The sequence below is a fragment of the Hemitrygon akajei genome, chromosome 9, assembly GCF_048418815.1.
Source record: "Hemitrygon akajei chromosome 9, sHemAka1.3, whole genome shotgun sequence".
Lineage (NCBI taxonomy): Eukaryota > Metazoa > Chordata > Chondrichthyes > Myliobatiformes > Dasyatidae > Hemitrygon > Hemitrygon akajei.
In genome coordinates this window covers 115,209,625-115,231,757 of record NC_133132.1, presented here as the reverse complement: position 1 = coordinate 115,231,757, position 22,133 = coordinate 115,209,625, and the positions used below count along the sequence as shown (strand labels likewise).

At 41.8% G+C, this 22,133-nt stretch overlaps 2 protein-coding genes across 4 annotated transcripts in view; one reads left to right on the top strand and one right to left on the bottom strand.

Annotated features, from left to right (window-relative positions):
- The window catches only part of trappc12 (trafficking protein particle complex subunit 12), a 125,259-nt gene extending 115,990 nt beyond the window's left edge, over positions 1–9,269 (bottom strand). The window contains exon 1 of one of the 2 annotated variants that reach the window (XM_073056823.1): positions 9,212–9,269. The gene's annotated coding sequence lies outside the window, so the exon portion shown is untranslated. The other variant, XM_073056824.1, reaches the window with a different exon arrangement.
- A 15-nt stretch (positions 9,270–9,284) lies between these two features.
- Positions 9,285–22,133, top strand: part of eipr1 (EARP complex and GARP complex interacting protein 1) — a 98,723-nt gene continuing 85,874 nt past the window's right edge. Inside the window, exons 1-3 of one of the 2 annotated variants that reach the window (XM_073056822.1) lie at positions 9,293–9,457; positions 20,868–20,973; positions 21,971–22,054. In XM_073056822.1, the coding sequence (XP_072912923.1) occupies positions 20,971–20,973; positions 21,971–22,054 (87 nt within the window). In that variant the 5' untranslated portion in view covers positions 9,293–9,457; positions 20,868–20,970. Of the gene's footprint in view, positions 9,458–20,867; positions 20,974–21,970; positions 22,055–22,133 lie in introns of both variants that reach the window. The other variant, XM_073056821.1, reaches the window with a different exon arrangement.

Sequence of the window (22,133 nt, the reverse complement as noted above, 5' to 3'; positions counted from 1 at the left end):
ATGGAATGCTGAATCATACGTAGTAGGTAAAAAAAGATGATTATGTGCGACAGGGCTGGAAACGGAAAACCCCTGGAAACCATAGCATTTCCTGAACTGAGCCCATATACGCAAAGTGTGTCTAACAAGAGGATTAGCTATTGATCTGGGCAGACTGCTAGGGAGTGCAGAGCCAAGAAGTGCAGAGATAGATAATTCTTTAGTGGAGTTCAACTCCACTGCCACCCAGTTAGGGCACTCGGGTTGGCCGTGGAAGAAAGACCAAAAGGTAGCACAACGTATATTAGCTGCCCAATAATATAAACGAAAGTTAGGTAAAGCCATGCCGCCCTCTTTTTTAGATTTTTGGAGGTGGATTTTATTAATTCTAGAGCGCTTATTCTGCCAGATATGTCAAAATAATAGAGTCTAAGGAATCAAAAAAAGATTTAGGAATAAAAATTGGGATAGATTGAAATAGGTATAAAAATTTGGGGAGAACATACATTTTAACAACATTAATACGACCTACCAAAGACATAGATAGAGGTGACCATTGTACCAGACTCTGTTTTATAGCATATGAAAGATTGACAAAGTTTTCCCGAAAGAGATCTTTAAACTTCCTTGTGACTGTAATTCCAAGATAAGTAAATTGATTATGGACTACTTTAAAAGGGAGATCATGAAATGTTAGTTCTTGTGCTTCTTTATTAATTGGGAAAAGTTCACTCTTATGTAAATTAAATTTATAGCCAGAGATCTGGCTGAACTGGTCAAGAAGTGAAAACATTAGAGGTAAGGATGTAGACGGATTTGAGAGAAAGAGTAATAAGTCATCAGCATAGAGAGAAACTTTATGCTCAACACTCCCTCTCCAAATCCCGGTCAATTCAGGACAGTTTCGAAATGCTATCGCCAGAGGTTCTATAGCCAAATCAAAGAGAAAGAGACTTAAGGGTCATCCCTGACGGGTGCCACGTTTGAGATTAAATGCTTGGGATTTCTGAAAATTAGTTAAAACAGAAGCAGTAGGACACAGGTACAGCAATTGGATCCAAGAGATGAAACTTTGGCCGAGGTCAAATTTTTCTAAGACTGCAAAAAGGTAGTTCCACTCTATACGATCAAATGCTTTCTCCGCATCGAGGGAAATAACACATTCAGGAGTCCCAGTTGGAACTGAGTATAAAATATTAAATAGACGCCGAATGTTAAAAAAAGGGAGACGGTTTTTAATAAAGCCTGTTTGGTCATCAGAGATAATGGAGGGAATAACGGTTTCTAATCTATCAGCCAAAACTTTAGCTAAGATCTTTACATCAACATTGAGCAGAGAGATCGGCCTATACGAGGAACATTCTGTTGGGTCTTTGCCCTTTTTCAAAAGAAGAATAATAGATGCCTCATTGAAAGAGGGTGGCAATTTGCCGTAATTAAACAAGTCAGATAATACTGAAAGTAACTGAGGAGAAAGAAGTGAAGAGAATGATTTATAAAATTCTACAGGGAACCCATCAGGTCCAGGAGATTTCCCTGAGGACAGTGCAGAAATTGCAAAAGATATTTCTTCTGATGATATAGGCGCATTGAGTTTGGCTTTGAAATCAGATGAAAGTGAGGGGATATTCAGATTCTGTAAAAATTGATCCACAGAGATATTGTCATTCAGAGATTCAGAGGAATAAAGCCGAGAATAAAAATTTTTTAAATGCGTCATTAATTTCTAAATGATCCGATGTAAAGTCTCCGTTCTCCTTCCGGATCTTTGTAATATGTTGTTTGGCTTTGGAACGCCTCAGTTGATTGGCTAGGAATTTACCAGACTTATCCCCATGAATGTAAAAGCGACTCTTGCTTTCGAGAAGTTGGCGTTCGACAGGTTGAGTGGACAGAAAGTTAAATTTAGTTTGGAGTTCAACTCGTTTCTTGTATAATTCAGGGTTCTTAGTTTGGGCATATATTTGATCCAATTCTTTAATCTGGTTAATGAGGTCTAATCGATCTGCACGGGATCTTCTGTTGAGATTTGCTGTGTAAGAGATTATTTGACCCCTCAGATATGCTTTCATGGCATCCCAGACTATCTGGGATGGCACTTCAGGTGATGTATTAGTGTTAAAATAAAAGGTTATCTGATCCTTAATAATTTTTTAAAAATCATCATCCGATAATAAAGTTGAATCAAACCGCCAGTGTTTATTCCTCTGAGGGAGACCAGGAAAGTTCAGAGAGAGAGTAATTGGGGCATGGTCAGAAATCAGTATACTCTGATAGTCACAAGAGTGGGCAAATGGAATAAGTTGGTTATCGAGTAAGAAATAGTTAATTCTAGTGAAGGTATGGTGAACATGTGAGAAAAAAGAATAATCTCTCTCCGTAGGATGGAGGAAACGCCATATATCAGAGATACCAAAATTAGAGAGAAACAATTGGATAGCTAAGGCAGATTTAGTAGGTGATCTAGTAACACAGGATGATCGATCCAGATTAGGATCCAACCAACAGTTGAAGTCACCACCCAGTATAAGAGAGTATGAGTTTAAGTCTGGTAGTGAGGAAAAAAAACGTTCAAAAAAGTTAACATCATTAAAGTTGGGGGCATACAGGTTTGCTAGTGCAACTTTAGTGTTATATAGTTTACCAGAAACAATAATAAAACGGCCATTTGTATCAGATATTTTATTATGGAGTTCAAAAGGAATATTTGGGTTAATAAGAATGGAGACTCCCCTAGCTTTAGCGGCAAAGGATGAATGAAAATGCTGACCCGCCCACTTTGACAGAAGCCGGGAGTTATCAAAACAACGAATATGAGTTTCTTGAAGGAAAGCAATGTCAGCTTTGAGTTGTTTGATATGTGAGAATACCTTCCTCCTTTTAACAGGGTAATTCAATCCCTTTACATTCTAGCTCACGAATTTAAGTGCACTAGCCATTATCAATTACTAATGCATAAAAGGCAGCAGGTATATAAAAAGTCAAGCAGTACAATAGCAGTCTGGGAGCAGAGATGTAAACATAGATTCGTAAAATCAAAACATATACATGTTCTGAGCAATAAAGAGAAACAATAAATACAGTGAGTGATGTTGGAACTGGAAAACCCACCCCATCCACACAACCCAAAACTAGATGGCTACCAAAACAAGTAGCTAGCTCTACCAAAAAAATTACCGGTAACCCAAATACAACTTCCAGATCTGTGTCATTAACAGCAGTTCTGTATAAATACTATAGCAAGTAGTAACTAGTTTATGCACTAGAAAACATAACTACAGATTAGAACACCTTCTGCAGAAATATAAAACTTAATACAGAGAAAATCGGAAGAAAACCAAAACTAACCTACCCGCGAAAAATTATAGAAGAATAAAGTAAGAGAAAGGGAGAAAAGAAAAGTAAAAAAAAGAGGAAGGGGAAAATTATAAATTCAAGACGAGTATTTATCAACCATTTACAGAGGAGAGAAAAAAATTCAGAGATTAGAAAAGAGTGAAGAAAAGAAAAATAAATAAATAAATAAATAAATATTTAAAAAAGGAAAAATAAATCAGCAATTAAACTGTGAACCAACAAACAGGGAGGCCTTCACTAAAGACTTCAAACCTCCAAAACAAGTTAGAGTCAGTTGTAGAACTCTGTAGATAAAGTTATACAAGAATGAAAATAGATTACACACACACCAAATCCAGGGAGAAATTGTCAACAGCCCTTAGAGTTTCAATGAATAATGTCTGAGTGATTCAAGTAAAGTCTGAGTCCAGAAAAAGTAATTTTACTACGAGAAGTACTTATCCACCATTTTAGGAGGTCCGATCGGGTTCCGAAGATGGCTGGATAGCCGGAAGACTTGCCACAAATGCTTCAGCTTCCTTCACTGATTTGAACCACTTGTATTTTCCAGTATTAAGCTTGATTCGTAGATCGGCAGGAGTACGAAAAGAGGGTTTAAAACTACGATCAAAAAGCACTTTCATTGTGCCTTTAAACTCAGCGTGCATCTTTAAGGTCTGGGGTGCAAAATCTTCCACAAAGCGAATGGTTGTATCCTGGAAAGTAAAAGAACCTCTGCGACGTGCCTCCACAATCAGACTGTATTGACAGAAGCACAAGATTACTGGTCGCGGGCGGGAGCCCAGAATTCCGGGGGGAACGTAAACCCTGTGTGCCCGTTCGAGCTGAAGCGGGTTCGGAAGCAAATCTTTCCCGAATATCTCACAGAGAAACTCGGCGAAAAACTTCATTGTTGATCCCTGTTCGGTGGCCTCTGGCAATCCAAGAATTCTAAGATTGCAGCGTCTGCTGCGATTTTCAAGATCCACCATTTTGGAAAGGAGTCTGTTATATTTTTCCTCTAAGCTGGAACAGAGAGTCTCCAAGTATCGAACACGACTTTCTAAATCTTCAGAAGTCGAATCGATGCGAGATAGGTGTTCAGCATGTTTGTCCACTTTATCGTTGATCCGATCCAGTTTATCTTCCAACTGTTTGAAAGCGGTTTTAAATTCCTTTAAAATTTCGTCTCGGAGCTGTCCGAGCGCAGCCAGGGTCTCGTCTGATAGAGCCATAGCTTCCTTTCTCCCAGATTTAGAACTCTTGCTAGACATTGTTAGTTAGATATGTTCACAGGCAAGTAAGAGATACCGAAAAAGTTCCTAACTAAGGTTTAAAAAATGGAGACATTTAGTGCAAAGATAGCAACAGTAACTGAACAAAAGTTCGGAGCAGCTAAGCGATCGCCATCTTACCGGAAGTCTCCACAAATTTAGAATTTGATGGCTGCAACACACTCAACAAAAGTTGGGACAGAGGCATGTTTACCATTGTGTTACATCACCTTTCCTTTTAATAACACTTTTTAATCATTTTGAAACTGAGGATACTAATTGTAGTAGATTTGCAATTGGAAATTTTGTCCATTCTTGCTTGATATAAGACTTCAGCTGCTCAACAGTCCGTGGTCTCTGTTGTCTGATTCTCCTCTTCATGATGCGCCATACATTTTCAATAGGAGATAGATCTGGACTGGCAGCAGGCCAGTCAAGCACACGCACTCTGTGTCTACAAAGCCACGCTGTTGTACCCCGTGCAGAATGTGGTCTGACATTGTCCTGCTGAAATAAGCAGAGATGTCCCGGGAAGAGAGGTCGCCTTGATGGCAACATATGTCTCTCTAAAATCCTAATATATGCCTCAGAGTCAATGGTACCTTTACATACATGCAACTCACCCATGCCGTGGGCACTGATGCACCACCATACCATCACAGATGCTGGCTTTTGTACCCTTCGCTGATAACAATCAGGATGGTTGTTTTCATCTTTGGCACGGAGAACTCGACACCCGTTTTTTCGAAAAACTAGCTGAAATGTGGACTCATCTGACCATAGCACACGGTTCCACAGTCTTTCGGTGCATCTGAGATGAGCTCGGGACTAGAGAACTCACCAGCGTTTCTGCATAGAGTTGATGTCTGGCTTCCTTCTTGCGTAATACAGTTCCAAGTTGCATTTCTGGATGCAGCGACGGACTGTGTTAAGTGACAATGGTTTTCCGAAGTACTCCCAAGCCTAGGTGGCTATAATTGTCACAGTAGCGTGACGGTTTCTTAGGCAGTGCCGCCTGAGGGCTCAAAGATCATGCGCATTCAACAGTGGTTTCTGACCTTTATGCACTGAGATGTCTCGGAATTCTCTGAATCTTTTCACAATATTATGTACTGTAGATGTCGAAAGACCTAAATTCTCTGCAATCTTACGTTGGGAAATGTTCCTTTTGAACTGACTAACAATTCTCTCACAAATTTTGGCACAAAGGGGTGAGCCACGACCCATCCTTGCTTGCAAAGACTGAGCCTTTGATGGACGCTACTTTTATACCCAGTCATGATACCTCACCTGCTACCAATTAGCCTGCTTAATGTGGAGTCTTCCAAACCGGTGTGACTTGAATATTCTGTGCACTTTTCAATCTTATTTTAACTCTGTCCCAACTTTTGTTGAGTGTGGTGCAGCCATCAAATTCTAAATTTGTGTAATTTACAAAATACAATTAAGTTGGTCAGTAAAACTATTGAAAATCTTTTCTTTGTACTTTTGTCAATTAAATAAAGGTTCACGTGAATTAACATATCACAGATTTTTTTTAATTGCATTTTGGAAAATATCCCAACTTCTCTGGAAATGGGGTTTGTACTTATCTTTAATGAAAGACTGTATATAAATTTTCCCCTCAAAATAGTCATGATCATCTCTGAACTGTTCCAGTCGACTATTAATTATGAAACAATTGTTCTAAGGCAAATTGTGTTTAATTCATGTTACAAGTTTACAGATTTCCATTGTGTTTTTGAATATTCATTCATGACTATCATCCCTTTCCCACCCTAAAATTTGTCTGCTCCTTTGCTTCAAACCCTTGAACATCACCACTTTTAAATGCTCTAGCACCAATGACTTCAGCTTCAATACTCTCCTTCAACATCTCCATTTGAATCAACTTTTTCAGATTCCATCCATGGGAAAAAAAACGGCTACCACTGGCAGTTTAGGATTGTATAATGCCTCCAAATACATTTATTTTAGTGAAGGGAAAATCAATATGGACAAGGATTACACTTCGTGAACCACAGAATGAGATCCATACAGGGTGTTGCCATTCAGCTCTTTACAGGCACATGGGCTTTCTGTTAACAGTGAAGCTTATTACCTTCACCTACATCAGCTGACCTTTTTTTTTGGAAGGCAAAAGCCTGTCCTTATATTTCAGTTTGGCAAAAAATTCCAGAGGTTAATCACTCACTGAATAAAAACAGTTCTTTGTGCTTTTTTGCCATTCACTTTGATCATGAACTCAATGTACTAAAGGCAGGGTCATTCTACAGTATCCACTGTGATTTTGAACATCCTCATATCATTCTACTTTGCATTCTCTAACCCTCCACATTTCCATTCTCTTGCCTGGAAGTGTTCTATTTTTAATTTCTGTGACTTCTGCAGATGTTCACATTCTTCAAGTTCAGGAACTGCAACTGGATGTGATACTTCATGTATGAATATCTGGGAATGAAAAGGTCATCATACGAGGAACCTTAAATGGCTCTTGGTTGGTACTTGCTGGAACTCAGAAGGATGGGGTGTCGTGATCTCATTGAAGCTTTTCCAATGTTAAAAGTTCTAGACAGAGTAGATGTGAAAAGGATGTTTCCCATGGTGAGGGAGTCTTGGACAAGAAGGCAGAGCCTAAGTATGGTGTGGTGTCATTTTAAACAGAGATGTGGAGAAACTTGTTTAGTCACAGGGTAGTGAATTTGTGGAATTTATTACCACAGGCAGCTGTGTAGGCCAGGTCACAGAAACATAGAAACAAAGAAAAACTGCAGCACAATACATGCCCTTCAGCCCACAAAGCTGTGCCGAACATGTCCTTACCTGAGAAATTACATAGGGTTACCCATAGCCCTCTATTTCTCAAAGCTCCATGTACCTATCCTGAAGCCTCATAAAAGACCCTACTGTATCCACCTCCACCACTGTCGCCGGCAGCCCATTCCACGCACTCACCACTCACTACATAAAAAATTTACCCCTGACATCTTCTCTGTACCTACATCCAAGCACCTTAAAACCGTGCCTTCTTGTGCTAGCCAATTCAGTCCTGGGAAAAAGCCTCTGACTATCCACATGATCAATACCTCTCATCATCTTATACACCTCTATCAGGTCGCCTCTCATCCTCCGTCACTCCAAGGAGTAAAGGCCAAGTTCACTCAACCTATTCTTGTAAGGCATGCTTCCCAATCCAAGCAACATCAATGTAAATCTCCTTCCTGAAGTGAAGTGACCAGAACTGAGCACAGTACCCCAAGTGGGGTCTGACCAGGGTAACATTATTTACCTCTTGGCTCATAAACTCAATCCCATGGTTGTTGAAGGCCAATGCACCGTGTGCCTTCTTATCCACACAGTCAACCTGTGCAGCAGCTTTGAGTGTCCTATGGACTCAGACCCAAAGATCCCTCTGATCCTCCACACTGTCAAGAGTCTTACCATTAATTCTATATTCTGCCATCATTTTTGACCTACCAAAATGAACCAACTCACACTTATCTGGGTTGAACTCCATCTGCCAAACCCCAGTCCAGTTTTGCATCCTTACCACGTCCTGCTGTAACCTCTGACAGCCCTCCACACTATCCACAACATCCCCGACCTTTGTGTCATCAGCAAATTTGCTAACCCATTCCTCCACTTCCTCATCCAGGTCATTTATAAAAATCACCAAGAGTAGGGGTCCCAGAACAGATCCCTGAGGTACTCCACTGGTCATTGACCTCCATGAAGAATATGCCCTGACTACAACCACCTTTTGTGGGCAAGCCAATTCTGGATCCACAAAGCAAGGTCCCCTGGGATCCCATGCCTCCTTACTTTCTCAATATACCTTGCATGGGGTACCTTATCAAATGCCTTGCCAAAATGGGGTGGGGCCGGGTTGGCTGGAGAGGAAAGTAAAAAGTGAAGAAGATGGATATTAGAATACAGAAACACACACAAAATATTGGAGGAAATCAGCAGGCCAGGCAGCATACATGGAAAAAGAGTAACGTCGACTGTACTCTTTTCCATAGATGCTGCCTGGCCTGCTGGGTTCTTCCAGCATTTTGTGCGTGTTGCTCAGATTTCCAACATCTCCAGATTTTCTCTTGTTTGTATTTAGAATACAGAAACCCTATGTTAGATTTTGTATTTATAATCTTCAGGTGGCCGCGAAGTGGTTGAGAGACAATCACTCTTATGCCGCAGCCAATTTACACAACAAGATCCCACGATACAAGCAGTCTGATAATAACAAGATATTGTGGGGTTCACTAGGGTCAGGTCAGCGGGACAATTCCTCCCCTGTAAACCTGTCACGAGATCTCTATTCGCCAGAAAGACAGGCACCTATCTCAGCTGGAAGACGGCACCTCCGCCGCCACATCACACCCTCTGCACCGCAACCAGCGATGGCATACCTGCAGTACACAACGACTAATAACGGAGCGGCATTCAACCCCGTCCAGGAGGGAAGGCCTGGTTTTCGGTCCTCGGTGCAAAATAACAGCAAACACGGCCGCCCAAGCGCAGGGTAATTACAGCCTCGCCTCCTGCCCTGTGCCCTCGCCGATGGGGTGCTCACAAGGCCAAATGACCATTCGCGCCCCAGCTTCGCACTCCCACTTCCTCACCTTCGTCTCTCCAACGGGTCCCGCTACCACTGTCACCGGCTTGCGCTCTGCGCCTGCGCCGCTCACACCGGAAATGTACGGACGGCAAGTCGCAGGGTCTCTTTCGCGATCTGAGTCGTATGTTGTTTGTCGCGTCAGTTGTTTGTCATTTTATTTCCTCCCTCTCTTTCGCATACTCACCAACGTTTATTTGAGATAGGGGAAATGGAAGATGACGCACCCGTTATTTATGGGCTTGAATTTCAGGTAGGGGAATTGAAACATATGTTAAGGTGGATCCTTGTGGGAGAGGCCGGAACTGGTATTTTGGGGTAAAGGTGCCGAGTATAACCTGTTTGCTTCTTGTGCGATACAGGTGACTACCAGATTTCATTGGCTGTAAACCTCTTGTTTTAGACAAGGACTTGAACGGAGATGATAACTGTATGTCTTTTAACCCATTTCAGTGGTGCATGTAATCTGCAGTCGGAGTTGCTGTTTCTCCAATGGGGTATTAAACTCAGGCTTGGTCTGTTGAATTGGTGTACTGACCCATGAGAAAAGGAGTTTCCACTAATAATTATCACTCAGCCAAACAAATAAGTTACTTTATCGTTTGTGGGAGATAGTTCTGGCCAAATTGATGGCAAGGGGTGGAAATAGCTCATTGGCTATAAAGTGGTTTGCAGTAACCTGCAAGTTCCTATATAAATGTAAATTGTTAAGCCTAGTGCTTAGGACCTGCCCATAATCAGTGTGTGTCACCAATGAAGAAGAGACAAGACATACCCAGATCATGCACATGCACACGCACACTAATCAAAAAAAAAGTGAAATCTTAAAGAGGGAGGTAAGGGTGATAGAATGAAAGATGATGAGGTCCAACATACATTTTCTTAAGTCCAAGCCACAGCTATCATTTTTTCTTACTGCATCCCTATTCCATTTCTGGAAATGCATTTGTTTTCCTCTTCAACCCCATTTGTTCAAAAATATGGCTCACGAACATAGTGTATAAAGAGAATTTGCACAGGGTAAGATTTGCCAGTGTCTCTTGGATAATATCCTCAAATCATGGAGATCCAAGCATAGACGAGATAATTTTTATGCCAATGATAGCTTTATGAATGATTAGTGCTGACTCACTATAAACTAATTCAAAAGCATGAATTAGAAATTCTGCACTGTACACGTGCATCTTAGAGACAAGGCACTTCACTAAACGAATGCTTCTCTTTCCTGTAATGCCCACCTTCTATCCATTTTGCTTTCCCTTTTATTCCATGAGCTTCAATTTTCAGGACAAGGCACCTTAATCAAATGACTGAATGACTGAAGAACTGATAGTGGACTTTAGGAAGGGGAGGCAGGTATGCAGGGGAGTCATTGGTAGAAAGGATGAACAGATTCCAGTTCCTGTTTATCAATATCTCAGAGGATCTGCTCTGTGGCCCAGCACATTAATGTAATCATGAAGAATAATTTGTTAGGAGTTTGAGGAGATTTGTCACCAAAAACCTTTACGAAGTTCTATATATGTACGGTGGAGAGCATTTTGGCTGGTTGCGTGACAGCCTGGTATGGAGCCTTCAACACTCAGAACTGCAATAGGATGGAGAAGGTTATAAATTCAGCCAACTCCATCATGGGCAGAAACCTTTCCATCATTGAGGTGCCTCAATAAGGTAGCATCCATCATTAAAGACAGTAGCCTTCCAACTGGGATATGCCCTGTTCTTGTCACTACCATCAAGGAGAGGTACAGGAGCCTTGGGAGCCATACTCAATGATTCAGGAACAGCGTCGTCCTCTCTGCCATCTGAATTCTGAGTGGCAAATGAACACTACTACAGAGGGGCATCTGTAGTATAGGTGACCTATATATTAATGGAAACTTTGCCTCATTTGTGCAGTTACAAGCAGTTTACAATATCCCTGCATCTAGTTTTTTTTAGATATTTACAAATTCGAGATCATGTTAGGAAGTATATACCTCACTTCGAGGTTTTAGACAAACATGAGTCCCTGGAGGCAATAAATAAATTTGATCCTGTTGCTCGTAGTGCGGTATCCTATTTTTTTTATCAGATCCTACATAATGGAGCTCAGGTGAATACTGCAGGTCTTAAACAGGCATGGGTGGATGAATTAGGTATAGAACTGACAGAGGAGTCCTGGGATGAGTGTTTAAAGAGTATACATGATTGTTTGGTCAACGTTAGACACAGACTCATACAGTTTAAAACATTACATAGACTCCATTATTCTAAAGAAAAGTTGCATAGCTACTTCATTATTCCTTTTTTATCACTATTTATTTCTGTAATTTATAGATTTTTATGTCATTGCACTGCACTGCTGCTGCAAAACAGATTTTACTTCATATGTCAGTGATTATAAAAATCTGAAATTCTTTAATCACCTACATTTTCCTCATTGGCCCTTTCTGTTATATCAACAGAATTCTGTTTTCAAGCAAGTCAGATGTGATTTCTTTCAACAAATCCATACTGACCTCACCTTATCGATACAAACCTATCCAAATGATAGTCTTTCTAAAAGTTTCTCCAGCATTGACATTAAATTGGACTGTAGTCATGTAGATCTGTCTTGTAGATTGTCATGATCTCAATAATTATGAACTGCTTTGACTGACTATAAAATCCCAGCTTTCAGTTACATCGGACCCTTTCCAGTTCACCTACTACTCTAACTGGTAAATTGATGCTGCTGTAGCCTCAGTTCTCCACTCTGTCCTGTCCCACCTGGAAAATGATGCCTCATATGTCAGGTTGTTGTTCATCAACTTCAGCTTGACATTTAATACGATCGTCCCTCAGATGCTGATGGGTAAACTGTCCTCACTGGGACGCAACACCCTTCTGTGTAACTGGGTCTTGTATTTCTTGATGGAAAGACTCCAGTCAGTTGAAGTTGGCAGCAACATGTCAAGCTCCATCATGCTCAGCCCACATCATCAAGTTTGCAGATGATACGACATTGGCTGGCCTCATCAGTAACACTGATGAGTTGGCATGCTCATCAAGTTGGAGAGAAGCTTGTTAAATGGTGTGAGAACAGCAACCTGCGTCTCAATGGGGATAAGACAAAAGACTGTGGACTTCAGAAAGGCACAAGTTGACCACTCTCCATTGGACATCCATGGCTCTGTCGTGGAGAGAGTGAAGAGTACAAAGTTTCTTGTTGTGCACACAACAGGTGATCTAACTTGGACTTGCTGCACGTTCACCTTTGTCAAGAAGGAACAACAGCGTCCACACTTTCTGAGATGATTGAGCCATGCAAGGCTCCCCACCCCCATTCTACAGGAGCATCACTGAGGATATCCTGCTGACTATATCGTTGTGTGGTACGGAAGCTGAAAAGCATTGGACCTCTGGACCCTACAGAGGATAGTAAAAACCACCTTGAGGATCAGCGGGGTCTCAATAGGTTCAATTTAATGTCAGAGAAATGTATACAATATGCATCCTGAAATTCTTTTTCTTTGCAAACATCCACGAAATGCATCCAGAGGATGCCCAAAGAATGAATGACAGTTAAATGTTAAAACCCCCCCAGCATAATCAGCAGCAAAGCATAACCCACCCTCCCCCACCAACAAAAAAGCATCAGCACCCTCCACTGAGCACTCAAACGTGCAGCAAAGTATCAATAAAGTTACAAACGTACAGTATTCCAAAGACTCCTCGTTCACCCGGTAATTTGACATACCACAGGCTCTCTCTCTCCCTATAAGGGAAAATGAGGTGTCCCCATATTCCAGCAAGAGGGGAGACATAACAAAACAACTCGCCGATTTATGGTGTTGCTTTTTCTGAGCTCTGTGTCCAAAGATCTCACGTCTCTGGGCACACAGCTAGCAGCCAGCTCGCTTTCGATTTTCCGTGTACTCCCACGATACACCAGTTTTCTGTGGCAGCACCGACCTCGAATCCACCTGCCTCCAGAGCCATGAAAATCCAGCACCCTGAAAGAGCGTTAGTCTGCTACGCCATGTCCTTGGCATATCGAAAAATGGCCAGTCATGAGGCCCTGAGAGTGGGTCCTACTCCCGCAAGGAACTGAAGTCAGTGTGTAACTCCAGGTCAGGATCTTCCAAAGAACCCTGAGAAGGAAAAAAAAAAGATATTAAAGATAGAAATAGAGGTGTTTCCAAAGATGCAAGCAAAGGAGTCACTGTTAGGCGCCAAAATTTTAAGCTCTGCCCTCCACCAATTCCGAGTGAGCTGGTCTCACTCCTTTTGTGATATTTATCAGGAGCATTGTATACGAAGGGCCTGATGCATTGTTGAGGATCTCTACCAGCTGTCCCACATTCTCTTTGACCAACTACTGTCATGAAGGAGGTACAAGAGCATCAGGACTGGGATTGCCAGTCTGGATAACAGCTTCAACCCTCAGGCAGCTAAACTAATGAATACCCTGCCACCATCGAGGTCTTGTCACTAGGATAGAAACATAGAAAATAGGTGCAGGAGTAGGCCATTCGGCCCTTTGAGCCTGCACCGCCATTCAGTATGATCATGGCTGATCATCCAACTCAAAACCCTGTACCTGCTTTCTCTCGATACCCCCTGATCCCTTTAGCCACAAGGGCCATATCTAACTTCCTCTTAAATATAGCCAATGAACTGGCCCCAACTGTTTCCTGTGGCAGAGAATTCCACAGATTCACCACTCTCTGTGTGAAGAAGTTTTTCCTCATCTCGGTCCTAAAAGGCTTCCCCTTTATCCTTAAACAGTGACCCCTCATTCTGGACTTCCCCAACATTGGAAACAATCTTCCTGCATCTAGCCTGTCCAATCCCTTTAGAATTTTATACATTTCAATAAGATCCCCCCTCAATCTTCTAAATTCCAGTTGAGTATAAGCCTAGTCGATCCAGTCTTTCTTCATATGAAAGTCCTGCCATCCCAGGAATCGATCTGGTGAACCTTCTCTGTACTCCCTCTATGTCAAGAATGTCTTTCCTCAGATTAGGGGACCAAAACTGCACACAATATTCTAGGTGCGGTCTCACCAAGGCCTTGTACAACTGCTGTAGAACCTCCCTGCTCCTGTACTCAAATGCTTTTGCTATGAATGCCAACATATCATTTGCCTTTTTCACCACCTGCTGTACCTGCATGCCCACCTTCAATGACAGGTGTACAATGATACCCAGGTCTCGTTGCACTTCCCCTTTTCCTAATCGGCCACTGTTCAGATAATAATCTGTTCTTGCAGCCGAAGTGGATAACCTCACATTTATCCACATTAAATTGCATCTGCCATGAATTTGCCCACTCACTTAACCTACCCAAGTCACCCTGCATCCTCTTAGCATCTTCCTCACAGCTAACACCGCCGCCCATCTTCGTGTCATCCGTAAACTTGGAGATGCTGCATTTAATTCCCTCGTCTAAATCATTAATATATATTGTAAACAACTGGGGTCCCAGCACTGAGCCTTGCGGTAGCCCACCAATCACTGCCTGCCATTCTGAAAAGGTCCCGTTTACTCCCACTCTTTGCTTCCTGTCTGCCAACCAATTCTCTATCCACATCAATACCATACCCCCAATACTGTGTGCTTTAAGTTTGCACACTAATCTCCTGTGTGAGACCTTGTCAAAAGCCTTTTGAAAATCTAAATATGCCACATCCACTGGCTCTCCCCTATTTACTCTACTAGTTACATCTTCAAAAAATTTGATAAGATTCGTCAGACATGATTTTCCTTTCACAAATCCATGCTGACTTTGTTCGATGATTTCACCTCTTTCCAAATGTGCTGTTATCACATCTTTGATAACCGACTCTAGCATTTTCCCCACCACCGATGTCAGACTAACCGGTCTATAATTCCCCGGTTTCTCTCTCCCTCCTTTTTTAAAAAGTGGGGTTACATTAACCACCCTCCAATCCTCAGGAACTAATCCAGAATCTAAGGAGTTTTGAAAAATTATCACTAATGCATCCACTATTTCTTGGGCTACTTCCTTAAGCACTCTGGGATGCAGACCATCTGGCCCTGGGGATTTATCTGCCTTTAATCCCTTCAATTTACCTAACACCACTTCCCTACTAACATGTATTTCCCTCAGTTCCTCCATCTCACTAGACCCTCGGTCCCTTACTATTTCCGGAAGATTATTTATGTCCTCCTTAGTGAAGACAGAACCAAAGTAGTTATTCAATTGGTCTGCCACGTCTTTGTTCCCTATGATCAATTCATCTGTTTCTGACAGTAAAGGACCTACATTTGTCTTGACCAATCTTTTTCTTTTCACGTATCTATAAAAGCTTTTACAGTCAGTTTTTATGTTCCCTGCCAGCTTTCTCTCATAATCTTTTTTCTCTTTCCTAATTAAGCCCTTTGTCCTCCTCTGCTGGTCTCTGAATTTCTCCCAGTCCTCAGGTGTGCCGCTTTTTTTGGCTAATTTATGTGTTTCTTCTTTGGACTTGATACTATCCCTAATTTCCCTTGTCAGCCACGGGTGCACTACCTTCCCCGGTTTATTCTTTTGCCAATCTGGGATGAACAATTGTTGTAGTTCATCCAGTCGATCTTTAAATGCTTGCCATTGCATATCCACCGTCAACCCTTTAATTATCATTTGCCAGTCTATCTTAGCTAATTCACGTCTCATACCTTCAAAGTTACCCTTCTTTAAGTTCAGAACCTTTGTTTCTGAATTAACTATGTCACTCTCCATCTTAATGAAGAATTCCACCATATTATGGTCACTCTTACCCAAGGGGCCACGCACGACAAGATTGCTAACTAACCCTTCCTCATTGCTCAATACCCAATCTAGAATGGTCAGCTCTCTGGTTGGTTCCTCAACATGTTGGTTCAGAAAACCATCCCGCATACATTCCAAGAATCCTCTTCCTCAGCCCCCTTACCAATTTGGTTCACCCAATCTATATGTAGATTGAAGTCACCCATTATAACTACTGTTCCTTTATTGCACGCATTTCTAATTTCCTGTTTAATGCCATCCCCAACCTCACTACTACTGTTAGGTGGCCTGTACACAACTCCCACCAGCGTTTTCTGCCCCGTAGTATTATGCAGCTCTACCCATATCGATTCCACATCCTCCAGGCTAATGTCCTTCCTTTCTATTGCGTTAATCTCCTCTCTAACCAGCAATGCTACCCCACCTCCTTTTCTTTCCTGTCTATCCCTCCTGAATATTGAATATCCCTGGATGTTGAGCTCCCATCCTTGGTCACCCTGGAACCATGTCTCTGTGATCCCAACTATATCATATTCATTAATAACTATCTGCACATTCAATTCATCCACCTTGTTACCAATGCTCCTTGCATTGACACACAAAGCCTTCAGGCTTGTTTTTACAACACTCTTAGCCCTTATACAATTATGTTGAAAAGTGGCTCTTTTTGCTTTTTGCCCTGGATTTGCCTGCCTGCCACTTTTACTTTTCACCTTACTGCTTTTTGCTTCTACCGTCATTTTACACCCCTCTGTCTCTCTGCACTTGTTCCCATCCCCCTGCTACATTAGTTTAAAGCCTCCTGAACAGCAGTAGCAAACGCTTCCCCTAGGACATTGGTTCCAGTCCAGCCCAGGTGCAGACTGTCCTGTTTATACCGGTCCCACCTCCCCCAGAACTGGTTCCAATGCCCCAGAAATTTGAATCCCTCCCCCTTGCACCATTTTTCAAGCCACGTATTCATCTGAAATATCCTCCTATTTCTACTCTGACTAGCACGTGGCACTGGTAGTAATCCAGAGATTATTACCTTTGTGGTCCTACTTTTTAGTTTATCTCCTAACTCCCTAAATTCACCTTGTAGGACTTCATCCCATTTTTTACCTATATCATTGGTATCTATGTGCACCACGACCTCTGGCTGTTCACCCTCCCATTCCAGAATGTCCTGCAGCCGCTCCGAGACATCCTTGACCCTTGCACCAGGGAGGAAACATACCATCCTGGAGTCTCGTTTGCGGCCGCAGAAACGCCTATCTATTCCCCTTACAATCGAATCCCCTGTCACTATAGCTCTCCCACTCCTTTTCCTTCCCTCCTGTGCCGCAGAGCCACCCATGGTGCAGTGGATTCGGCTGCTGCTGCCTTCCCCTGATGAGACATCTCCCCCAACAGTATCCAAAACAGTATATCTGTTTAGGGGGGAGATGACCCCAGGGGACTCCTGCACTACCTGCCTACTGCTACGCTGTCTAGTGGCCACCCCTTCCCTTTCTGCCTGTGTAGTCTTTACCTGCCGTGTGGCCAACTCACTGAACGTGCTATTCACGACTTTCTCAGCATCGCGGATGCTCCAGTATGAATCCAGTCGCAGCTCCAGACGCTCAATGCGGTCTGCCAGAAGCTGCAGTTGGGCACACTTCCTGCACACATAGTCATCAGGGACACTGGAAGTATCCCTGATTTCCCACATGCTGCAGGATGAACAAACCACAGGGCCGATCTCAGCTGCCATGACCTACCCAATACTTGCCTCAACTTTTGAAACTTTCTCCTTTGAAAGGAACTTACCCGGCTTTACCTCACTTGTAGTGAAGCTCGTCCTCAGCGTCTTCTCGTCGAAGCCTCTTGAGTCAAAGCCTCAAATCTCCACTCCTTCGCTGGCCCGCTCACTCACGATAGCGAGCTGTTTACCGTTTACCTGTGCTGTGCACTAAATGCACTTTGAATTATATTTTATTAACTTATTTGTGGTAATAATTTTTCTTATCTGCTGCATGTGATATGTGTTTTGTGGGCACATCGTGGTCCAGAGGAGCATTGTTTCGTTTGGTTGTATATATGTAGTCAGATGTCAATAAAGTTGAAAATTGAATTTTAACTTGAGTTGCTGGGCTTATGTTAATTCCCTTTTTTGAACAAGGCTGTAACAGCTGCAGTCCTCCATACCTTAGTACTATCCCAGATATGTAGAGATTTATAAGATTCAGGTCAATATCTCTAGTTCAGCATCATAGGTTGCATCGCATCAGGTTGAAGTGATCTATCAGCTCAAAGTACAGTTACCTTTTCTGGTAAATGAGAATCTAAAAACCTGGTGATGATGGATATCTGAAATAAGGACACATGTTGGAAACACTCTGCAGGTCAGGCAGCATCTATGGAAGAGAATCATTTGACATTTCAGATTGACAATGCTTTGTCAGCTCTTTTGAAAATTTCTCTTTACCAGTTTTTGACCAGTACAGTATCTCAGTTACATCTTCGTTCAAACTCTAGCAAAAAATTTTTCTTTAAGATTGATTGATGTAAAGTGTTAATTTCGTTCTCAACTATGAACTGAGCTGCTTATTTGACCCTCAGGTTTCTTACTGCCTGTTTATTGATGAGGACTACTACCTTAATGCCGTCTGTTTGTTGTAAACCAATGGTTAACATCCAGGGTCATTAAAGACATGTCATTCTGTTGATAGATTGATCGTGGTGTAATAGTATCTCTATGAAAGAAGTTGTACATTTATTGACATTTTGAGGAGTTGCTGAATAACTTTGCTCTAGCAACAGTTGGAACGTTAACTTTTTTAATGTAGGCTTTTGCAGTATGAATCCAGACTTGGTGGAGCCGAGGTTGCTGATGTTCTGCAGATTTTTGAAGCCTAGTTCACTAGGTCGCAGGGATTCAAAGAAAATCAGCTGTGTTCAGGAAGGGCCAGAATTGCCTCTACTTCCTGAGAAGACTGAGGTCCTTTGGAGTATGCAGGCCTTCATCTTTCTGCCAGGCTGTTGTTGCCAGTACAATCTTTTATGCGGTGGTGTGTTGGGGCAATGGCATCAACATAAATGATGCCAACGGGCTCAATAAACTGATTAGAAAGGCTAGCTCTGTTATAGGAGTCAAATGGACACATTGGAGGCTGTGGTAAAACAAAGGACCCTAAGGAAAATTCTGGAAATTCTGGACAATGTTTCTCACCCTCTGAGTGCTCCCTTGGCACTTTAGTAATGGACTAAGACAACTGTGCTGCCTCAAAGAGCGCTATATGGGGCTATTCTTACCCTTTACCTTTGGACTCTATAATGAGTCAACCTCTAGCTGGGGAAGTGATGACCCCCTCCTGTTAGACTGTTTGTGGTAACTTATTTTTTGTTCTTTCTTATTTCTCTTCTAATATTGAATTGAATCGACTTTATTACTTACATCCTTCAGATACAGGAGGAGTAAAAATCTTTTCGTTACGTCTCCGTCTAAGTGTGCAATGTGCAATTTATATTAATTTGCAATAAATAGTATGTATACAAGGACAGTCAATATAACATAGAAATACAATTGTATCAGCGTGAATTGATCAGTCTGATGGCCTGGTGGAAGAAGCTGTTCCTGAGTGGTTAGTTCTGGCTTTTATGCTGCAGTACTATTTCTAGACAGTAGCAGCTGGAACAGTTTGTGGTTGGGGTGACTTTGGTCCCCAAAGATCCTTTTACGCACCTGACTCTACAAATGTTGGAATAGTGGGAAGTTCACATCTACAGAAGTGCTGGGCTGTCCTGTCTGCACCACTCTCTGCAGACACCTGGGATTGAGGAAAGTACATTTCCCATACCAGGCAGTGATGCAGCTAGTCAGGATGCTCTCAATTGTGCCCTTGTAGAAAGTCCTTAGGATTTGGGGACCCATACCAAACTTCTTCAACTGTCTGAGGTGAAACAGGCACTGCTGTGCTTTTTTCACCACACAGCTGGTAGGTACAGTCCACGTGAGATCCTCAGTGATGTGTATGCCAAGAAACTTGAAGCTGTTCACTCTCTTAACCCCAGATCCATTGATGTCAATAGGGGTTAGCCTGTCTCCTGTAGTCCACAACCATTTCCTTTGTTTTTGTGGCATTGAGGGAGAGGTTGTTTTCTTGACACCACTGTGTCAGGGTGATGACTTCTTCTCTGCAGGCTGTCTCATTATTATTTGAGATTAGGCCAATCAATGTAGTATTGTCAGCAAATTTAATTAGCAGAGCTGTGGGTGGCAACACAGACATGGGTGTACAGAGAGTAAAGGAGGGGGCTTAGGACACAACCCTGAAGGGCTCCTGTGTTGAGGATCAGTGGGGCAGAGATGAAGGAGCCCACTCTTACCTCCTGCTGGCAATATGACAGGAACTCCAGGATCCAGCTGCACAAGGCAGGGTGAAGGCCAAGGTCTCTGAGCTTTGTGTCAAGACTGGAGGGAATTACGGTGTTGAATGCTGAACTGTAGTCCAAGAACAGCATCCTCACATAAGCATCCTTCTTCTCCAGATGTGTGAGAATGGTGTGTAGAACTGTGACTATTGCATCATCTGTCGATGGGTTGTATAATATTTGTATATTTATATGTCTGTGCACTTGTAACGCTCCTGTCACACTGTAATTTTCTTTGGGATCAATAAAATATCTATCTAAAACAAGCAGTTAACCTTGGACAGATGTATGCCAGCTCCTCCAAAAATTCCTTTAGCTGTGTTTCATATTAATTTTGTGGGGGGGGGGTGTGTGTGTGTTTTTTATACACCTTCCTGGCTCTGATAATATTGTTCATCTGCTGCAATTTCCTTTTCATCTCTTGACTTGTGCTTTGTAGATGCTGAAATGGTTTTAGAAACGAGAAGGTATATTATTCCTGCAAAATACCCAGTCTCTAACTGCACTTTTATTGATGTGCCTGATCCAGATACATTTTTCATCCAAGCGTACTCCCATGGTGTTGATGTGAAGCACTTAGCTATGGCAATACCATTGATTGTCAAGAATGAATAGATGGTCATCAGTCGCAGATGGTCAGTTTCTTTGGGATGTGCATTTTACTTCCACTATATCAGCACATGAGGGAATGTTATCTGGGCAAAGAAATGATAAAAAGCAGAAGAGAAGTGCCATAAAGCCTGCTATCTCTCAATGTGTTTAAATATATTTATCAGCATAGAAATATTTGATACCTGGTATATAGAAGATGTAATGTTCCATTTGAAAACAAATTTACAGAATATTTTACTTTAAATTTGTGAATGGGCTGCATTGAATTGGCTAGAAAATTACAAGCCTACGTGTTCTGAATCATGCCTCTGTGACAGGCTAAATAATACAACACTTTTGTCAAACAAGTCCACATTTTACCTGATATGCTATCTGACGCTGATGCTTAAATAATTCCTAGCATAAGGCATTAATGCCCATTTTTGACTGAATTTTGGCAGAATTTCTCTTGTTTTATTTGTCGCCGTCACAATTGTGAATGCTTCAAAAGTGATGGGAAATCATGAAGGTCTACAGTTAATTTCAAAACCTTAAGGCACAGCAGAATTATAGATCTATTATAAGATAGACCAATTTGTATATTAATGCCTCTATCAGAATATCACAGTAGACATTCTGTAATTGTTTTATCCGTTCTTTATCCATCTCTCAATGCAGCGTTTGGTCCATCAGCATGTAGATTAAATGATCATATCTTTGCCTCCAGAAATGCGGATTCGTTCACTGAGTACTTTTGGCTATTTATTTTTTCTAAATCCAGATTTCAGCATCTACAGTCTCTTTTGTCAAATGTTGGTCAAACTTGGTTCCATAGTTCCAGCTTTTTACAGTAGCTCAGCTGTGAACAGTTGTTTTGTAATTACGTGTGCCTTTTAGTGCCAAATAGTTCCTTTCTTCTTGATTTGTGGAAATTGTGATTTGGGTAACTGTAAATCCATGGTTGACATATAACAAATACATGAGATAATGTAATGACAAGACCAAAAAAAAGACAGATCTGTGCAATTTTGTATTTTACAGGCACGTGCTTTAGCACCACAGACTGCAGAAACAGATGCAATTAGATTCTTGGTTGGCACCCAGTCTCTCAAGTATGATAATCAGGTAAATGTCATTAACATCTTACAGCATAAACTGCAGTATATATGTTCAGGAAAAATGATAGAATAATAAACGATCATGA